The 23,439-nt window shown below is 41.2% G+C and overlaps 1 protein-coding gene across 2 annotated transcripts in view; it reads left to right on the top strand.

The window, feature by feature from the left end:
* nrg3b (neuregulin 3b) overlaps positions 1–23,439 on the top strand; it is a 448,553-nt gene that overhangs the window by 342,569 nt on the left and 82,545 nt on the right. For both annotated transcript variants that reach the window (XM_035744894.2, XM_035744885.2), the window contains exons 4-5: positions 5,131–5,157; positions 18,017–18,119. In XM_035744894.2, the coding sequence (XP_035600787.1) occupies positions 5,131–5,157; positions 18,017–18,119 (130 nt within the window). The remainder of the gene's footprint in view (positions 1–5,130; positions 5,158–18,016; positions 18,120–23,439) is intronic.

Genomic DNA, 23,439 nt, shown 5'->3' with positions numbered 1-23,439 from the left:
ACATTGTTGTCATGCTGACACAATGTGTTTGACCTTCCAGAAATAGCACTGGACCTCATCCATATGCCCCTGTGCCCGGATGATCATCATGATCATATGACAGAAGAACAAGCAGAGGTAGGAGTTTGTTTGATTTCTCATTTAATAAGTTTATTATTATTCTATAATAGGCCTAGAACACATATCATTCCCAAAACATATTCATTGTATTTTCTCAACAGATCATTACTGAAGACAAAGGAGATGCGCCTGTCTCTGATCTTTATCCATCATGACACCCCAATGGACGAGCCAGTGCCACCCCGGGCAAGGTTTGCTGGTGTGGAGGAGATGGTGGCTCTCCAGAGGACGCTCCTGGGGGTACTCACGGCCGTGCACAAGGTGCAGGAGGAGCTGCTGAAGGTGGAAGGCGAGAGATTAGCCCTGGAGAAGGAGAAGCTAGCACTGGAGAAGGAGAAGCTAGCACTGGAGAAGGATACGTTTTTCATAGAGAAGCGGAGAAGACTAGAACATTAATATTCTAAAATAATTCTGTTTCGATATCATAACAATCTTCTTTTTTTTGTCATGTGAATCTCCTCCTTATGAGGTCATTCCTTCCTTGCCAGCTTTTCATCTACCAGTGACGTGGGAAGTCCAGGACCCAGTTGCACAGAACAGGGTTCAGACCTATGGCCTGAGCTTAATGATGAGCTTGGAGGGTACTATGGTATTGAAGGCTGAGCTATAGTCAATGAACAGCATTCTTACATAGGTATTCTGCTTGTCCAGGTGGGATAGCGCAGTGCGCAGTGCGATGGCGATTGCATCGTCTGTGGATCTATTGTGGCGGTATGCAAATTGAACTGGGTCTCAGGTAAGGAGGAGGTGACATGATCCTTTTAACTAGCCTCTCAAAACACTTCATGATGACAGATGTGAGCACTACAGGGTGATAGTCATTTAGTTCAGTTAACTTTGCTTTCTTGGGTACAGTAACAATGGTGGTAATCTTGAAGCAAGTGGGGGCAGCAGACTGGTATAGGGAGATATTGAATATGTCAATCCAGCCAGCTGGTCTGCGCATGCTCTGACGACGCAGCTAGGGATGCCGTCTGTGCCGGCAGCCTTGCGAAGGTTAACATGCTGAAATGTCTTTACTCACCTCGGCCACGGAGATCAGTCCTTTGGAGCGGGCTGCGTCGGTGGCACTGTGTTATTCTCAAAGCCGGTGAAAAGGGCGTTTAGCTTGTCCGAGAGCAAGACGTCAGACAAGCTGGATTTCCTTTTGTAATCTGTGCTTGTCTGTAGATCCTGCCACATTTGTCTTGTTTCTGAGCCGTTGAATTGCGGCTCAGACACGAGACACATGAATTTGTGGCAAAGGTCCAGATGGATATGGTCCTATATCGGCAATGTGGTACAGCGAAGTAACAAACATAGGCATCTACAACTTAGGAAATATGTTGTTATTTTAAATGTACATTAAATACATTAAATTAGACTAAGAATCTGATTGAATTACAATTTATTTTGAATGTAAACATGTGCAACACTGCATCAACATTGCTAAAGAACAAAAGTGGTTGTATAATTGTCTATGCAAATAGTGTACTGTGAACCATTGTGCATGGGCTTTGAATATATATATATATTTTTTAAATAAAATAAAGTGCATGTTTTATAAAAAATAAAAATAATAATCTGAATGCACAGAACGTCACTGTGGCCCATGCAATCTTCATGTATAAGTCACTCTGGGCCTTGCCCTGCATTAATGACAGAAATTACACTTTCTATCTCTTGCCAATGCTTTGAACTGTGGCACAAATGGTGTGTGAACAACACTGACACACTGGTTACAGGTGTTCATTGGTGTGCCTTGTGCAATATTTGTTTTTAATAAAGTTTATTGTGGGGAAGGCTGATTCACAGCTGTATGTGGAGCCAAATATGGTCAGGATGTATAGTGCCAGTTTCTTGAACAGGACATCAGCTGCAGGCACCATCTTTCCCCCGAAAATGACAGGGTCACAATCACCAGCCTGCTCCTTCAAAGCCACATTTTCTTGCAGCTCAATCCACTAAATTTGCAGTGATGCAACCTATCTGAAGATCTGACAACTTTGTCACATTTGTGACCAAGAAAGGGTTCTAGATGAACAGCAGCAGTTCTCTTCCAACAAGTCATGAAAGCAAGCCTTGGATGAAATAAACATGTTTGGGAACATCTTTGTCTCCCTGCGTTTGCATCAGAAGATTGGGGAAGTGGACAAGTTCTGCCTGGAGATATTTGAAAACCAAAGATTTCTTCTGTAAAGCCTGGACTGCTGTTAGCACATCGCACATTGTGTTGTTCCATCCCTGCAGCTTAACATTCAGTTGATTAAGGTCTGATATAATGTCTGTCAAAACTGCCACCAATTCCATAGAAAACTGAGTTGCTTTGTCACTCTTTTGCTCTGATAAGAAAGCTTTGATTTCCTCCTGAATGCCCCAAGTGTTCCAAAACCCTGCCTTTGCTGAGCCATCTCACATTGTTGTGCAATAGTAAGTCATCAAAACTGTCATTGGCCTCTGTCAGAATGCCCCGTAGCGAGCAGTGTTGTAGGGATGATGTTGCTCTCAAAAGGTGTATCAGTTTCCATCATCATTGTCATAACCTCCGAATACTATTTTCCCAGACTGGCACACAGGAGAGATTTATGGATGATGCAGTGTTATAATGTCAGGTTAAGGTGGTCCTCTTTCAAATGTGAAACCAGTCCACTCCCTCTTCCTATCATGGCTGGAGCTCCATCTGTGGTGATGGAGACCAGTGACTTGAGATCTATCCCCCTTTTTTGTCAGCATCCCTTTGATGGACTCATGGATAACCTGTCCCCGTGTGTGTCATTATAGATTTGTGAAGACCAACAGCCACTCACAGAATTCCTTCTTTGTTTCGTTAAAGTATCTGACAAACATCAGAAGCTATTATCTGTTGATGCATCCATAGCTAATGAAATGCTTGGTGCATTCTGAATGGCCTCATCAAGTTTTGAAATGAAATCTTCAGCTAATATTTCAGTTCTCCTCATTGCTGTGGAATCTGACAGTGGGATCTGTTTGATCTTTTCTCTGAGCTCATCTTTTTCAATAAATTAAATACAAAAATGTTCCTCAACAATTTACACACAACACCCCATAATAACAACGCGAAAGCTTTCACGACTGGCTCTCTTGGAAAGAAAGCGGGTCTCTAATTAGCGTAATTATCTGTCAAGGTATTAGGACCGTGTAAGCAGCAGCAGCTAGCGGTAGCCAGAACCAGGCTCCCTCTCACCACCAACTAAAGGAAAGATTAAGATTTGATTCACTCCTGCTATTATTTCCCCAGCGGCACAGATTTGTTCTTCGTAATCACCCCAAACGACTAGAGACGTGGAGCATGGCCTCCTCATATTCTCCATGGTTACTCAAGGTTCCACATGATGGCACAAATACCTCCCAAGGGTGCCTTGAGATGCCAGAGCAAAGGATGGGGGGGTATTGCTTCATGTGACTGTACACATTTTCCAGACCTATCTCGGTGATGCCAGAGGAACAGATGTGCATCAGTGCTTAATGACATCATCTGTGCAGGCGATGACAGTAGAGCGATTAAAGGAGATAAATGTTGGGTTGTTGTGGTGGGAAATCGGTGGGTACGCGTGAATCGGCAATACTGAACTGGCAGCATCAATAAGAGACTGTTCCGGGCCTGTCAAAAGTATTTTCACCGCAATGATAAAAACTTTGTCTCAAATATCACAACCACCTCTCACGATTGTCAATGGCAGAGCTAAAATCTGCAATCAATGCCTACCCCTGTCACTACCATTTCTCCCTCTTTTATCTCATTCTGATTAATGCCATTCTCTGGAGACCACTTTAAACTAAATGGGAGCACCACTGGCTGCTAATACTGACTCATTCAGTTTGCTTGACTTATATATCCAGTGTGTTTTAATCGTTTGGCCATTTTACATTTTTGTCGCACTTTACATGAAGGTACCCTTGAGTACCCTTTATAAAGGGTTGTAAACATACTTTTAGTTTTCTGTGAAACCAAGGTACATTATGGGATTATGACTCGTATGACATTGACACATTTGCCATGATACTGTCAAAATGCATCTCCTAACATACGATTTTCACACTGTTTGGAGTTTTGCTTCTCCCTTCTTTCTGACTGTGGCCACCAAATAATCTATAACCAGGACCTGCAAGCCGCATTCTATTTTCAAACCCAGACCACCTCTGTCAGTTAAGGAATTAAGTGTGAGGGTTTAATTTACATTTAAATTAGATTATATTACAGTGACGTCAAAAGGGGAGGAGGAGGATGAAGGATGAAGGGAACACGAGTGCTCCTCTTTATCTATCGCCCCAGCTCTGGGATTGTGGAAAAATGCTTTAATGCATGGAGAAAAGATGCACACGGTCTCTGTGTGTGTGTGTGTGTGTGTGTGTGTGTGTGTGTGTGTGTGTGTGTGTGTGTGTGTGTGTGTGTGTGTGTGTGTGTGTGTGTGTGTGTGTGTGTGTGTGTGTGTGTGTGTGTGTGTGTGTGTGTGTGTGTGTTTAAGCCTACATCAGTCTGTGTGCGTGTGTCTGTCTTTACTGACAGTCTTGTGAGCAGAAGAACTGGGATAGCTAAGTAGAGTATTGAAACAAACATAAGGTTGGGGTCAGAGAGGTGGTGAGCGAACAATTATCACTTCAACATAGGTACTAGTTTTATTGTCTGGACTTGGAACATGAAAGGCATTTTAGGTCTGTCTCAATTCTAGTATTAATTTCTATGTTTGAAAAAAAATATTCAACAGAAAATAAAAGGGATTTTGGGAAGTCAACCAAAGTCCAGGTTCTTGTAATGTAGCTGCAGTGCTCCAGTGGGTAAAGCCTGAGTGAGTGTTATGACTGTGTTTCATATAAAATGCTGTTCAATAACGCTGTATTGTCTTCCCACTCTTTCTCTCCCCTTATTCTTCCCATCTCCTCTCTCTGTACATTGCTCTCCCTCACTTGTTCTTAATCTATTCCCCCTCTCTCTGTCTCCATCCCCCTCCCACACTGTATCCATCACTTTTTCTCTCCCTCTCTTATTCACTGTGTCCTTGGATGGAGCAGCGGGTGAACTGGGCATCGAGTTCATGGGTAAGTAAACTTTTAATTTATGCAGTAAATCTCTCTTTATTTTCTCTCAACCTCTCAGAAATTACCTTGCTCAAAAAATACAATCGAGCAAAACGCTCTTTGCTCACCTGGGAAAAGATGAACATTCTCCGGTCACCATGGATGCATAGGTGCATTCTATCTGCATGGAAGCTAGTATTGTCTGCAATCGAAAGAAGGACTGGTTACAGTGTGTGTGTGTGTGTGTGTGTGTGTGTGTGTGTGTGTGTGTGTGTGTGTGTGTGTGTGTGTGTGTGTGTGTGTGTGTGTGTGTGTGTGTGTGTGTGTGTGTGTGTGTGTGTGTGTGTGTGTGTGTGTGTGTGTGTGTGTGTGTGTGTGTGTTTGCAAATGCATTGTCCAATGTTGTGTGTGTGTGTGTTTACACGTTCTCCTGTGTGTGAATGCGTATATACACTACATGACCTAAAGTATGTGGACAAATGCATGTCAAACATCTCATTCCAAAGTCATGGGCATTAATATGGAGTTGATCCCCCTTTTGCTGCTATAACAGCGTCCACTATTCTGGGAAGGCTTTCCACTAGATGTTGGAACATTGCTGCGGCAACTTGCTTCCTTTTAGCCACAAGAGCATTAGTGAGGTCGGGCACTGATGTTGGACGATTAGGCCTGGCTCGCAGTTGGCGTTCCAATTCATCCCAACGGTGTTCGATGGGGTTGAGGTAAAGGCTCTGTGCAGGCAAGTCAAGTTCTTCCAGACCCATCTCGACAAACCATTTCAGTATGGACCTCGCGTTGTGCACAGGTGTCAAGATGAAACAGGAAAGGGTCTTCCCCAAACGTTTGACATAAAGTTGGAAGTTCAGAATCATCTAGAACGTTATTGTATGCTGTTGCGTTAAGATTTCTCTTCACTGGAACTAAAAGGGCCTAGCCCAAAGCATGAAAAACAGCTCCAGACCATTATTCCTCCACCAAACCTTACAGCTGGCACTATGCATTGGGGCAGGTAGCGTTCTTCTGACATCTGCCAAATTCATCTGCCAGATGGTGAAGTGTGATTCATCACTCTAGAGAACGCGTTTCTACTGCTCCAGAGTCCAATTGCATTGAGCTTTACACCACTCCAGCTGACGCTTGGCATTGTTCGTGGAGTTCTTGTGCTGACGTTGCTTCCAGAAGCACTCAGTGGTGCTGTTCAGCTTGTGTGGCCTACCATTTCACAGCTGAGACGTTGTTGTTCCTAGACGTTTCCACTTGACAATAACAGCACTTACAGTTGACCGGGGCAGCTCTAGAAGGGTAGAGATTTGATGAACTGACTTGTTGGAAAGCTGGCATCCTATGACGGTGCCACATTGAAAGTCACTGTGCTCTTCAGTAAGGGTACCACATTCTACTGCAAATGTTTGTCTATGGAGATCGCATGGTTATGTGCTCGATTTTATACACCTGTCAGCAACGGGTGTGGCTGAAATAGCCGAATCCACTCATTTGAAGGGGTGTCCACATACTTTTGTATGCATAGTGTATGCATCTATTCATATTTGTGTATGTGTCTATATCCCTGGAGTGTATTCCTCGCTGCACACTGTGTTCTCATTTAAATGATTGGAAATGTCCCATGGGCATGTACACCATATTTAATGTCATCAAGCTATACCCTAAATCCCAAACCAACGCCTAGCACATACCTCTACTGCATATAGGCACTTGAGTCGATGTGAGCGGAGTGGATAGGTCTATGCAATTTAGTGGTAGCTTGATTTTGCGCATTGTCACAATATTGATTATGCGTTATCGAATTTCTTGCTTTTTGGTAGCATAGTTGTCAAGAGGGCAATCAAGTGTGTTTGTAAGGCAAAGGTCCCGGGTTCTAATCTCAATATAAACTGGTGTGATAGGAAGTGGTAGGCCCACAGTACGACTATGCAACCACAGTGACATCCGTCACACCTATCCAATCCTCTCAAATCTATACTGGTGCCTCATGGAAAGGGCTAGGGGTTGACTTGGGATTCACACACAGTAACAGTGGCGTTAGCAATACAGTCGACAATATGATGTTTTGGGGCATCTGAAAGAAATATACACTCTTTGGTCCGATTTACTTGACACAGAATCTGCAATGAACATGCTTTTCAGTTCAGGACTACACTTAGGCTGGGATTTATTTTCAGAGGCGCCTTTTAAAGGCATTTTCCCCTTTAAAAGTAAAGTTCAATGTTCTGCTCTATAAAGCGGCTTGGATTGAATCCCGGCCTAGGCTTAATCTGTGTCCAGGAAACCAGCCCTATGAGTCCCGTCGACTGAATTGTCACGTCAAATGTGCGTGTTCTCTGTCATGAGTATCCCCAACTCGACTGGGAATAGTTTAATCCATCCACCTGCCCTTTCCCACATGCAATGACTAGTGAATAAATTCAACCTGTTGCTGCATATTTTTCCATTAACACTGGCTTCACACTCTGTCTTTACTTCACACACTTCCACTTATAGAATAAATAAAAGGGAGAGGGTAGAGATGGAGACAGTGGAAAGAGAAGCGACACAGCGAGGCAGACAAATCTCTCTTCAAATTCAGTGATTTTAATCTGGGTGGTATATGAGTTAAACAGCAGTCACACTGTGAGTGGGTGTGTATTTGAGAGAAAGAAGGGAAGATCGGTGAGGAAGAGAGAGAGATCGACATCAGAGAGGATTTGATAGAGGTCTCTCCATCTATCACATCCTCTCTGGTGTCGATCTCTCTCTCTCTCTCTCTTCCTCACAATCCTCCCTTCTTTCTCTCAAGCACACACCCACTCAAAGTTTGTGTAGTGACTGCGATTGAACTAATTTACCACCCAGATTTAAAATGACTGAACTGAAAAAACGCATCTACCTCGCTGGTTGGTGACAACTGTTAACACTATCAACGTTTCCCTATACTGTGGCAATTGTGAACATATTAACACAGTATTAGCCACTTAAATGCAACATACTGAAACAAAATGAACTATGCAAGAGATTTTGTTGTAGGCAGAACACATCGGAGTAGGATTCTATTAGATTGACACACACTACTCAGCTCGTACTCTACACAGACCGGTGTGGCATAAACAACCAGAACTGCAGTAGGTCTATATGCAAATAGACCATTGCCATATATGGCTCTGTGCCATTTACTGTAAACTGTGTTTACAGCATGAGCGGTTGTGAGTAGATGTGCTTGTTTTGAGATCGAAGCAAGATCTGCATGTAGCCACATGTGCACATTTTGTTCAAATTCTTTGCTCGTTGGTGAGTTATTAGCCAAGTTATAGATAATTTGTAGTCAACTGTAGGAGAGTGATTGCTTCCTACAAGAGCACAAAACATATACATTTCTAGACATCTTTGAAAAACTAGGCAGGTAAAGAGCTTTTTTTGTGTCTTAAAGGGACAGTGTTGCATTTTGAGACCGTCTTGAATAAGCTAAGTAGCCAGTAACCAGAGAGTAGCATAATCTGTCCAATTCTCTGTAATAATGAAATGGCAATAATAATGCATTTTATTTTTTAAAGTGGTTTCTTGCATCAAACAACACAACAACATTTTCAGTCACCTCCTTGTTTGAAGGACAAGTAGATAAACAGGTTAATGTCAAGACCTGCATGTTTCATGGAATGTAGGCCTACATTTAACACTACACATTGGCTGATAGAACAGCTATTTCCATGTTAAAATATTACGGGATGCATTTTCTCCATTGTGTTTTATTGTAAGCCACTCTGGTATACACCTACATTGTGATCAAATAGCCACAGTAGTCTACATGGCCACTGTTAAAGCTGTAATGTAAAGCGGGTACGGCCTCAGTGTTCACAGTAAACGTGCCCTGGAATTTGCACAGAATTTTCACAATGTTCAAGGGGGCTCTGAGGTACCGGAACACATGAGAAAATGTCACCTTTATAATAAAGCATTGCATGCATATCATCACATGTGCGTAGTGGCATAGAGAAGCAGAGTAGAGAGGTGCTAACAGAAATTGCACACATGGAACATTTTAGTAGCCTAGCCCACTGGAAACAGAATTCAGATCAATGTCTAGTTTTGATTTACATTTGGTTGAGTTGTCAATTAATGTAAATTCAATGTGAAATGAACCCAAAAATTAACATAATTGGATTTAGGTTAAAAGTTGTGTGAAAAAAAAGACAAAATGCCCTTAAATTGATGACTTTTTGCAAATCCTGAGACATGAAATGGATAGGTTGTCAGGCTGTCGCCCCTATATTAATGAGCAATTTATAATGGAAACACTTCAACACTTTTATTAGGCATTCTATCTTTTTGCGACCAATTTTTTGTTGTTTTTGTTGTTTGATGTCATTATGTCCAGCTGTTTTTATCGACACAAGACAGTTAAATCGAAACACACCGTGGCAGCCAATTGTTGCATCTACTTTCTATGCAAACTTTATAAATCTCAACAACAAAAAAAATCACTGGACAAGTTCATGTAAACCTAGCTACAGACAGTCAGCATAACAGATTGATTAATCACTTTCATATACAGTAGGTTTGGGAAGTCGCACATTCATCTTTTTGGCAGATTTCACAACCAGAAACCTTCGCACTGGTTTAATTTATCGACTATAATCAGTTGGATTGGATACCAATTACTCTCTGTAACATGCAGAATATAGGGCACAAACCCATAATTCTGTGGTAGTGGGAAGCAATGTGCCTTAAAAAATGTTTTGCCTTTGAGCAATTTCAGCTCTGCTGAGCCGCTGCTGCTGAGCCACTACCACAGAATTATGGGTTAGTGCCCTATATTCTGCATGTTACAGAGAGTAATTGATATCCAATCTAACCCAGGTGTCAGGCTAGACTTGTGAAATTTCTGTGCACGTTTTCTGTGAACACTGAAGCAGTACCTGCTTTAAGTCATAGTTTTGACAGTGGCCTTGTAGGCTACTGTGGCTATTTGATCACAATGTAGGTGTACCAGAGATGCTTACAGTACAATCAAAAACAATGGAGAAAATGTATCCCTTAACATTTTAACGTGGAAATAGCAACACGTTAAATGCCATTTGCCAAACTTGTATGCCATCAGTACATTTTGGGGCTCCCGAGTAGTGCCACGGTCTAAGGCACTGTATCTCAGTGCTAGAGGTGTTACCCTGGTTCAATTCCAGGCTGTATCACAACCGACTGTGATTGTGAGTCCCATAGGGCTTCGTTGGACACTGTGTTAACAAACTTCCAAACAAGCTTCAATGCCATACAACACTCCTACCGTGGCCTCCTACTGCTTTTAAATGCTAGCAAAACTAAATGCACGCTCTTGAACCGATTGCTGCCCTCACCCGTCCGCCCGACTAGCATCACTACTCTGAACGGTTCTAACTTAGAATATGTAGATAACTACCTAGGTGTCAGGCAAGACTGTAAACTTTCCTTCCAGACTCACATTAAGCATCTCCAATTAAAAATTACATCTAGAATTGGCTTCCTATTTCGCAAAACAAAGCCTTCTTCACTCATGCTGTCAAACATACCCTCATAAAACTGACTATCCTACCGATCCTTGACTTCGGCGATGTCATTTACAAAATAGCCTCCAACACTATACTCAGCAAACTGGATGTAGTTTATCTTAATGCCATCCGTTTTGTCACCAAAGCCCCATATACTTCCTCCCACTGCGACCTGCATGCTCTCGTTGGCTGGCCCTCGCTACATATTCGACGCCAAACCTACTGGCTCCAGGTCATCTATAAGTCTTTGCTAGGTAAAGTCCCACCTTATCTCAGGTCACTGGTCACCATAGCAACACCCACCCGTAGCACACGCTCCAGCAGGTATATTTCACTGGTCATCCCCAAAGCCAACACTTCCTTTGGCCGCCTTTATTTCCAGTTCTCTGCTGCCAATGACTGGAACGAATTGCAAAAATCACTGAAGCTGGAGACTTATATCTCCCTCTCTAACTTTAAGCATCAGCTGTTAGAGCAGCTTACCAATCAATGTACCTGTACACGGACAATCTGTAAATAGCACAGCCAACTACATCATCCCCATATTTTTATTTATCTTATTGCTCTTTTGCTCCCCAGTATCTCTACTTGCACATCATCATCTGCACATCTATTTTTTCGCACTGCTTTGCTTTGTCTTGGCCAAGTTGCAGTTGTAAATGTGAACTTGTTCTCAACTGGCCTACCTAGTTAAATAAAGGTTAAATAAAATAAATACAATTAAGAGGTGAACGATGGTGAATGGGTGAAGACAAAGATGAGCTCTCCGGTAAATGTACCAAAACATTCAATGGCCATTTTCTCAAAAGCGGGGTTACAAGTTTATCAACTTTCAAAGCAGAATATACAATTTTATAGCTTGGAGTCTACTTTTATCCAATGTAAAAAACAACATTTCAAATTTTGTTACATAAGACCGAATCGAGCCGGCTATAAAGACAGGTTTTATGATCACACCGGTAATAGATCCGTCGTTGTATTACTTGTGAAGCACAGCCGAGTGAGCATACATTTTTAAATCATTTGATTCTTATTTTTATTTTACTGGGCTGGTGGTGCCTGCATCTGACGGTCAATCTGAACGGAGGAAGAGAGCAGCAGGCTGAGGGTCAGCCTCTCAACATACCTCCGCTCGCCCTTTCCTCCACTGACACTGACCAAGAAGGGACATCGTCTTCCAGCTGATGGCGAAACTCCAGTCGCACCGTATTATGTCTGCCGCACGCACACATTAATGTTGTTACTCCTATGGACAGAGAAAGTGAAATATTCCTCCATATTAAAAAAGAACCAAGCCTCTAATCTACTAAACCATCTTCTCATTCATTATTGCTGCCATGCTTAATGTAGCACTGGGGGTGGAAATAGAAAGAATGCACATTTTATGGCTGTGTTGAATAAAAAGTGTTGACAGTAAAAACTTAAACATGAACTCACTCATAAAAACAGCATATCTTTGCTGTGTTTGTTGACAGTCTCTCTCTATTCATGGTTTTAAATGTTTTGAAATCTCACATCAACATTGCCGTAACACTCTTTTATGCCTGCTACATTACTGCAGAAACGGTCATCTGAACCATCCAATTAGCCATCGGTAGGCCTATAGTGCACTTGATTTGCTATCTGGGCCCGCCGGGAAAGAGTCTTTACCTTCAGACACATGAAATTGTTCAAAGTGGCAATAGTTTGTCTACCTGGCTCTACCTGGCTTCAGCTACTAGGGCAGCTGAATTGGTTACACCTACTGTCAACAGTCAGAGACTAATAAAACAAAATAGGGACACAAGGCTTTATCGTTGGGTTTTATACAGAATTGTTTGGCGATCGACTAGGAATGACTTGGAGATCGACCAGTCGAACGCGATCGATCGGTTGGTGACCACTACTTTAGAAAGTTGAGTGAAGTTCAATCTCATGCATCTCTTAATGGATTGATATTTCTGCATGGCAGTCCCGGGGAGCTGCACTGCATTCTTGGTTTAGATGGAACATTGCTGCTGACCACAATCACACAATTACTGTTAATACAACAACTGACCACAACAACAAAACTTCTGACCACAACCACACAACCGCTGACCACATCTAGTGACCACAACCACACAACTAATGAACACAACCATACAACTTCTGACTACAACCATTGGAACAAAACTACTAACCACATCTACTGACCACTCCTACATATTGCACAACTACATAACTACACCACTACTGACCACAACCACACCTCCACACAACTACTGACCACAACTACTGTCCACAACCACACAATTACTGACCACACTACTGACCACAACCACACAACATCTGACCACAACCACACAACTTCTGACCAAAACAATACAACTGCTGACCACATCTCGTGACCACAACCACACAACTGCTGACCACAACCACACAACTTCTGACCACATCACTATTGGCCATACATTTTATCAACATAACTACTGGCCATTGCAACTACTGATCACAACTACTGACCACAACTACTGAACCACAACCACTGAACAAAACGACTCACCACCACTACTGTACATAACCACACAACTACTGACCACACCTACTGAACCGCACAACTACGGACCACAACCACACAACTACTAACCACAAGTACTGACTACTGATCTAACCTTCTGACCTAAACCTACTGACCACAACCACACAACTATTGACCACAACTAATGAACCACACACCTACTTACCAAAACTACCGACCACACTGACAACAACTACTGACCACACAACTACTGACCATAACAACACAACTACTGACCACACATCTAATTACCATAAATACTGACCACCACAACTACTGACCACTACCACCTGACCACAACTTCTGACCACAACTACTAACCACAATTACTGACCCCAACCACACAACTACTGACCACAAATACTGAAATCATTATACTGACCACAAAGCAACTGACAACAACTACTATCCACAACTACTGATCACAAACCACACAACTACTGAACTCAACCACTGAACAACACTACTGACCACAACTATTGATCACAACCACACAACGACTGACCAAAGTTTAGAGGTTCAACAAGTGGCTATCTAATGACAGCTAGCAGGTCTCTGTGTCATCATTAAGCAGCCCAAATGGAGATGTTGCTACAGATACCAACAGACTCAGAGGGCAAAAAATGGAGACGAGGGTGAAGAGTGACCACAATTACTGACCAAACCACACAACTACGGACCACAACAAATGACAACAATGACTGATCACCACAACATAACTACTGACCACACAACTACTGACCATAAATCTTGACCACAACCAATACAAAAAATGTCTGACATTTGTATAAATAACTCACCAACAGTAACCCTTGAACTCTTGAACAATAAAACAACTAATAGCCACAACTATTGGCCATAACTACTGACCACAACCACACAATTACTGACCATACAACTACTGATCATAACCACACAACTTCTGACCTCAACCAGACAACTGCTGACCACATCTAGTGACCACAACAACACATCTAATGAACACAAACATATAACTACTGAACCCACATCTAATCACGATAACTACTGACAACCACGACTACTGAACACCACCACCTAGCGACAACCACAAAACCACAATTACTGACCACAACTACTAACCACAAATACTGATTGCAACCACACAACTAATGAACACACCTAATGACTACACAATTACTGACCACACAACTACTGGCCACACATCTTATTAATATAACTACTGGCCACAACCGCACAACTACTGACCACTCAACTACCAACCATAAAAACTGACCACAAGCACACCATTTCTGACCACAACCACACAACTACTGGCCACAAATCGTATCACCATAATTACTGACCTTCACAATTACTGACCACAGCTACTGACCATAATTACTGACCATAACCACACGACTACTGACCACAACTACTGACAGCAAGACTACTGACAAATACTGACCACAACTACTAACCACAACTCCTGTCCACAACCATTGAACAAAACTACTCACCACAACTACTAAGCATGACCACACAACTACTGACCACATCTTCTGACCCATACAACTGACAACAACCACCCAACTACAAGTACTGTGTGGATAAGCATGGCTTTGAAATCATCCGTGCAATGGATTTATTTAGTTCTAACTTCATTAGTACTCTCACTTGTGGCCAAAAAACACTGTATGGTCCAATACAGTGTCCATATGAGGACAGCCTCAGATTGAATCAAGTCCCGCTGAGACTGAGGATGTTGTAATATGGACACGTAGCACTAGGCAGCCACACATTACATGGCATAAACCCTGTTCCAAAGCAAGTAGAATAACCTATATATTATTTTCAAGTTAATTTTCATTTCATTCCGTTCACATACGGCTAGTGTCGCTGCAAATAGAAAATCCTAGGAAATGTTCTGTGGTTAATACAAGGAGTCTCCAATCAATCAATGTCTGGTTGTGCTTAATGTATTTTGGTAGGGGGGGTCGCCTAGCAAACGGGAGGCGTAGCTTTGCAAATCTGGATCGCATAATGTAGATTATTTGGCAAGGACAACTATTTGTAGATCAGTGACTCTACACCTCACTTTGCACAAGCTGATCCTCTCCAACTGACTCAATATCTGGTCATCGGAACATGTAAAAATGGGGCAGTTAAAGTGGAGTCGAGGAATCCAACCATGGAAGTCCAAAAAAAATCATTGGAAATCTAAGATCTGAATAGCGCTTGGGAAAAAAGTGCTTCAATACACTGCTGGGACACTTGTTACAGATGACAAAAATATATTCTGCAAAACCTGCGACATAAGAAAATGTGCTAACAAGCTACTTGACCATCTGAAATCAAGAAATAAAAAAAGCTTGTCAAAAAACAGCATCTCCATAACAACAGACTGATAAGAGAGAAGAGTTCTTCATATTTTGTTTTGCCTTGCAAACGAGAGCTGGGTGAAGAAGTAAAAGTTGACTGACTGATACAGTGTATTGACAAGTGTCGGAAAGTGCTAAAACATATTAACAAAACGTTGAGGTTGATTTAAAAAGCAAGCTGGTTGTGTGTCAGACAATGCAAGCTGAATGGTCAAAGTATACAATGATTCTGCAGGACTTGTTGCCAAATTCATTGCATTTGGCAATTAATATCTGGCAAAATTATTTCCCAGTGGTCAACAAGCTTGTTGAAACCATCAAGAAAAATATTCAACCATCCCGAACCATTCCGAGTAGGCTACAGGCACCATTATGCACGTTTTGTGGCGGCCGAGAAGCATATCTCTCCAAATGTGAGCTTGACTGAATTCTGGAAAACTTGAACATCTCCACAGAAATAACTATCAACATTTTGAAAATATATACAGTAAGTAGCAAGTCACAAACCAAAGAGGTTAACAAATACAAAACGCAACATTCAAATAAAAATCACAGTCAGTAAATATGTAGTTGTAGCTTCACAAACATACTCTATGTCATCATCCAAAGCAAAAGACTCATCATCAACAAAAAACGAATGATGATGAGCAAATAAATGCAAGATAGATTTCTGGCTTACACAGCATATTTTGCAAAGATCTTTCTTACATTGCAAACACAACAGTGGTCAAAAATGTTTTTGTGAATATGACATTGGTGACTTCACATCTTACATTTGTGACATGCATTGCATTTGTGAGTTGACTCACATTTGTGAGTTGCTCCACATATTTGCGAGTGTCCTCCCTCCTGTTGGATGTTAGGCCCCAAAGCAGATGGCAAATCACTTTGGTTCAGTAGTACTTAGGGTTCAGTGGTTCAGTAGTACTTAGGGTTCAGTGGTTCAGTAGTACTTAGGGTTGCATTTATATTTTACTCCATTGTTTTTGATAGTGGCACATCTTTGATATTATCCCACACTGGTTGAATCAGCGTTGTTCCTACGTCTTTTCAATGAAATGACGATGAACCAACGTGGAATAGATGTTGAATTGACATCTGTGGCCAGTGGGATGCTGCCTTCAGAAAGTATTTATACCCCATGACTTTGCAACATTTTGAATTAAAAATTGACTTAAATGTAGATTTGTCACTGACCTACACACAATACCACATAATGTCAAAGTGGAATTATGTTTTCTGACATTTTTACAAATGAATTAAAAAGGAAAAGCTGAAATGTCTTGATTCAATAAGTGTTCAACTCCTTGTCATGGCAAACCTAAATAAGTTCAGGAGTAAACATTTGTTTAAGAAGTCACAAAAATAGTTGCATGGACTCACTCTGTGTGCAACAATAGTGTTTAAGATGATTTTTGAATGACAACCTTCTCTGTACCCCACACATACAATTATCTGTATGGTCCCTCAATCGAGCAGTACATTTCAAGCACTTTCCAAAAGGCACTGGGAGACAAATTCACCTTTCAGCAGGGCAATAACCACAAGGTCAAATATATACTGGATTTGCTTACCAAGACAACATTGAATGTTCTTTAGTGGTCTAGTTACAGTTGAAAATCTATGGCAAGACATGAAAATGGTTGTCGAGCAATGATAAACAACCAACTTGACAGAGCTTGAAGATTTCTTTAAGGAATAATGTGCAAATACTGTACAACCCAGGTAGGCAAAGCTCTTAGAGACTTACACAGAAAGATTCACAGCTGTAATCACTGCTAAATGTGATTATTTGTATTTAACTAGGCAAGTCAGTGAAGAACATATTCTATTTACATTGGCAGCCTACACCAGGCAACACTGAGCCAATTGTGCACCGCCCTATGGGACTCCCAATCACAGCCAGATGTGATGCAGCCTAGATTTGAACCAAGTACTGCCTCTTGCACTGAGAAGCAGTGTCTTAGAACACTGCGCCACTCTGGATTCCATTCTAACACATATTGACTCAGGGGTGTGAATACTTAAAAATTTGATATTTCTGTATTTCATTTTCAATAAATTTGCAAACACTTCTAAAAACATGTTTTCACTTTGTTATTATGGGTATTGTATGTAGATGTGGGAGAAAAATAAAACTTTTTAATCATTTTGAATTCAGCCTGAAAACAACAAAATGAGGAATAAGTCAAGGAGTATGAATACTTTCTGAAGGCAGTTAATGCACATCTTACAGTGTGGCTTTAAAATGCTTCTTGTCTGTGTCACGAGACCGACCATTACTATTGTGTGTGTTACTATCGAGGATTTATAATTGTTGTTGGTGGCTCACTCTGATGGTACTCTACATGCATATCGAGTGTGTCTCTACAGAGAGCCACAATACCTACAATTACTACTGTGTGTGTTACTAACTCCATTTCATGGTACTCTACATGAATATACAGAATGTGGCTTTAACATCATATGTTTTGCCTGTGTCTCCACAGAGAGCCGTGAGAATTACCAGAGACAGGTGATGTCCATCTGCAGCATCGCCTCAGGAATCAGTTTTCTCGGAGTGGCGTGCATGGCTCTCTATTGCCGCAACAAGTGAGTGATTGTCACACCAGGTAGCTAAGGATGCCACCAAACAACAGAGGGACAATTGTATCATCATTGGACCTAAACTGTAAGATACAAAATCATGAACCAGCCTTTTATTTGATTTATTTAACCTTTTAAATAACCTACTTAACTAGGCAAGTCAGTTAAGAACAAATTCTTATTTACAATGACGGCCTACACCGGCCAAACCAGAACGACGCTGGGCCAATTGTGCGCCGCCCTATGGGACTTCCAATCACAACTGGTTGTGATACAGCCTGGACTTGAACCAGGGTGTTTGAAGTGACGCCTCAAGCACTGAGATCCAGTGCCTTTGTCTGGGGAGCAGCGGTCTGCATTAGCATAGGAAGGTAGAGGTGCAGCCCCGGGACCTTATTTGTACATTTTGCGTACGCACAAAAAATGGTTGCTCCAGTTCACGCAAAAGTGGAGATTTAAAAAAAAATGAACTTGAATTGAGAATGTGCTTATCCTCGTCCTTTAGACCAGTGTTTCCCAAACCTGGTCCTGGAGTACCCTCAACAGTGTACAGTTGTGTTGTAGCCCTCGACAAACACACCTCATTCAACTCATTGAGGGATTGATGATTAGTTGAATCAGTTGTGCTTGTTCAGTTACAAGAAAAATGTGTACTGTTCGGGGTATTCGAGGATCAGGGTTGGGAACACTGCTTTAGACCATGCATATATACAATTTCTTATGGTTTAAGTATTTGCATTGCAAGAAGGCATAAGTGGCTTATGCCAATGGGGAATAAATTATGACACTTATTCATAACAACAAAAAACAGGTAGCTAAATATAAAAACAATCTATTTGAATTGTTTTAATCTTTGCATCTATTTCCTATTATTTATTTAATTTCCCTTTTCTGACTGCGAAGATGTCATTATCATACTCATAACTGCCTACAACAGGTTAGGATAGGACACCATTTGTCCGATCTCTCATTTAATCACATAGCACCAAATACCCTAGTACACCTCTGAAGGCTCTACCCACTTCCATGCCAGTCAGAAGAACTTAGGTGTTTTATCTATGAACACTCAAAAGCTGGTTTCTCCACCAACCAGTGGGTGTTAACAACACTTGAGATATTTTTTTTAACCTTTATTTAACTAGGCAAGTCAGTTAAGAACAAGTTCTTATTTTCAATTACAGCCTAGGAACAGTGGGTTAACTGCTTTGTTCAGGGGCAGAACAGATTTTTACCTTGTCAGCTCAGGGATTTGATGCAACCTTAATGTTACTAGTCCAACGCTCTAACAACGAGGCTACCTGCCACCCCGGGCAACACATATAGAGATAACACATATGGAATCATGTAGTAATCAAAAAAGTGTTAGACAACTAAAATATATATTTTGTATTTGAGATTCTTCAAAGTTGCCACCCTTTGCCTTGACGACAGCTTTGCACACTCTTGGCATTCTCTCAACCAGCTTCATGACTTAGTCACCTGGAATGCATTTCAATGAACATGTGTTCCTTGTTAAAACATAATTTGTTCAATTTCTTTCCTTCTTAACCTCTCTGGGATATTTGGGATGGTTACGTCCCATCTCGCCAACAGCCAGTGAAAGTGCAGGGCGCCAAATTCAAAACAACAAAAATCTCATAATTAAAATTCCTCAAGCATACAAGTATTTAACACAATTTTAGAGATCAAATTCTCATTAATCCAGCCACAGTGTCTGACTTCAAAAAGCCTTTACAGCGAAAGCACCACAAACTATTATATTAGGTCACCACCAAGTCACAGAAAAACACAGCTATTTTTCCAGCCAAAGAGAGGAGTCACAAAAAGCAGAAATATAGATAAAATGAATCACTAACCTTTGATAATCTTCATCAGATGACACTCATAGGACTTCATGTTACACAATACATGTATGTTTTGTTCGCTAAAATGCATATTTATATCAAAATCTAATTTTACATTGGCGCGTTACGTTCAGTAGTTCTAAAACATGCGGTGATTGTGCAGATACCCACATCAATTTACAGAAATAGTCATCATAGCTGTTGATGAAAATACAAGTGTTATGATGGAATTTTAGATACACTTCTCCTTAATGCAACCGCTGTGTCAGATTTAAAAAAAGCTTAAAGGAAAAAGCAAACCATGCAATAATCTGAGTATGGCGCTCAGAGACCAAACAAGCCATAAAGATATCCGCCATATTGTGCAGTCAACAGAAGTCAGAAATAACATTATAAATATTAACTTACCTTTGATGATCTTCATCAGATTGCACTCCCAGGAATCCCAGTTCAACAATAAATGTTTGTTTTGTTCAATAATGTCCATCATTTATGTCCAAATTCCTCCTTGTTGTTAGCCCGTTCAGCCCAGTATCCAACTTCATGACGCACAAGCAGACGAAAAGTCCAAAAGTTCCGTTACAGTCCATAGAAACATGTCAAACGAAGTATAGAATCAATCTTTAGGATGTTTTAACATAAATCTTTAATAATGTTCCAACCGGGGAATTCCTTTGTCTGTAGAATTTCGATGGAACAGAGCTCGCTCTCACGTGAACGAGTGTCACGAGCTCAAGGGATTCTGGCAGACCTCGGACTCATTCCCCTCTCATTTGCCCCCACTTCACAGTAGAAGCATCGAAACAAGGTTCTAAAGACTGTTGACGTCTAGTGGAAGCCTTAGGAAGTGCAACATGACCAATATCCCACTGTATCATCAATAGGGTATGAGTTGAAAAACGACCAACCTCAGATTTCCCACTTCCTGGTTGGATTTTTTCTCAGGTTTTTGCCTGCCATATGAGTTCTGTTATACTCACAGACATAATTCAAACAGTTTTAGAAACTTCAGAGTGTTTTCTATCCAAATATACAAATAATATGCATATATTAGCAAGTAGCAGGCAGTTTACTCTGGGCACCTTATTCATCCATTCATCCAAGCTACTCAATACTGCCCCTAGCCATAAGAAGTTCAAATGTGATATTAAACCTAACCATAACATTAACCACACTGCTAAACTTACACCTAACCCTAACTTTCATTTTATTTATTTATACGATATAGCCAATTTTGACTTTGTGGCGGTGGTAACTAGTGGAAACTGTTGTGCGTTTTGTGCGTATCACACTCGTATCTGCCCTCTCATTGGCTAGAATGGTGCCACCTCATCTTGCCTCCTCCTGACTGCCTTTCATTTTTGAAGACATTTATTATAATTGTTAGAGTGGCCCCCAGAGTATCTGGTCAATATAATGTCTCGTCTGTGAACTAGTGTGTCACTCCCAATGACTCAATATGGTAGCTCCAGCAGAGATGAAAGAGGACGTGAGACATTTCATTGGCTCCATTTTTTCTGGTTCATTTAAAAGTAGACCCAGCTGCTATCACATCGGTATTTACTGGAACTGTGACTATTTTTAGTGGGGCTTTCAAAGCAAAAGTCCACATTGTACATCTTTGACGTACATCTTGTTGTGGAGCTTGGCAAAGCAAAAGCCCTGACTTAAATCTTCAACATACTTCTGACTTTTATTATTATTAAGCACGCTACTCCTCTTACAGCATTTAAACTAGAAAGGCAGATCAAACTTTAAAATGTGTAGATTGGCCAGGACAACTGTGTAACTTTTTGATACCTTTTATACTTTTAAAGTTATTCTAAATCATGCTGCCCATTGTGACATCCTCACTTCCAACATTCCATTCACTGTAACTGCAACAATGCAACTTTTTACACAAATCGTCTACTTTGACCACTTTGTTAACAACTTATACAAAAATTTAGGGCATATGAAATCTTCCTCTACTTTTCTGCTTTTCAAATCTAACCTTGGAACTAAATGTATTATTCTGATAAAAAAGTTACAACTGTTTTATTAACCACATTAACAACACTAACTTTTTATAAAAAGCAGACATTTTTACCACTTCCCCAACAAGTTAGACAAACAGTGTGACATCATCATCATCTACTTCTCTGCTATTCAATTCTGTTTGCGGAATTAACTGCTACGTATATAACGATACAGCTTTTTCAGTAACTGCAATAACACATTAACACATTTCCCACAAACTATTTCAAACGACTGCCAAACTCCCCCAACAAGTCAGACAAAAACTTGGAGCGTATGAAATCTTACTCTACTTTCAAAACTGAAAGAATTAGGAATAGCGTCAACCAAACAATAGATAGAGCTGTTGAAGTAACTCATCAAGTGCTGTCTTTTGCATTAAGTCATGTCAGAAGCTAGAAGATTCATTACTGACCACAGTTAGTGACCACAAACATACAACTACTGACCACATAACTATTGGCCACAACTATTGACCACAGCTACTGACCACAAGTACACAACTGCTAACCACAACACACAACTGCTGACCACAGCTAGTAACCACAACCACTAAACTACAGACCAATACAATTACTGAACCATTCAATTACTGACCACAGCCACACAACTCCTGACAACAACACATTTACTGACCACCACCCACTTTAATTATAACTACTCAAATGTGCATATATAAGCATATAATCTCCAGAACAATAATTGTTCCTCTTGAACTGTTCAAGCTAGAGACACTATGTCACGGGCGTTGTAAGAAGCGGACTAATGTGCAGCGTGGTGAGCGTACATTTTTGTTTTTATTTGTTAAATGTCGCCAACAAAACAAAGAAACAACAGTGACGCTTAACTTAGGCTATGATGCCTCTAACAAAGTCAACTACCCACACTGAAGGAGGGAAAAACAGCTTCCTAAGTATGATTCCCAATCAGAGACAACGATAGACAGCTGTCCCTGATTGAGAACCATACCCGGCCAAAACATAGAAATAAAGAAACATAGAATGCCCACGCAAATCACACCCTGACCTAACCAAAATAGAGACATAAAAAGGCTCTATCAGGTCAGGGCGTGACATTATCCCCCCGCCCTCCCAAAGGCGCGGACTCTGGCCGCAAAACCTGAACCTATAGGGGAGGGTCCGGGTGGGCATCTATCTGCGGTGGCAGGTCTGGTGCTGGATGTAGACCCCACTCCACCTCTGGCTCACCCCACTTTGGTAGCGCCTCTGGTGTGGGGACCCTCACTGCCGACCCCAGAATGGGGACCCTCGTTGCGGGCCCCGGACTAGCGCGTCTGGTGTTTGGACACTCGCCGCCGACCCTGTCAGCTGTCCCTGATTGAGAACCATACCCAGCCAAAACATAGAAATAAAGAAACATAGAAAACAAAACATAGAATGCCCACCCAAATCACACCCTGACCAAACCAAAATAGAGACATAAAAAGGCTCTCTCAGGTCAGGGCG

Source organism: Oncorhynchus keta, chromosome 3 (assembly GCF_023373465.1).
Source record: "Oncorhynchus keta strain PuntledgeMale-10-30-2019 chromosome 3, Oket_V2, whole genome shotgun sequence".
Lineage (NCBI taxonomy): Eukaryota > Metazoa > Chordata > Actinopteri > Salmoniformes > Salmonidae > Oncorhynchus > Oncorhynchus keta.
This window is presented reverse-complemented; position numbering and strand designations above follow the sequence as displayed.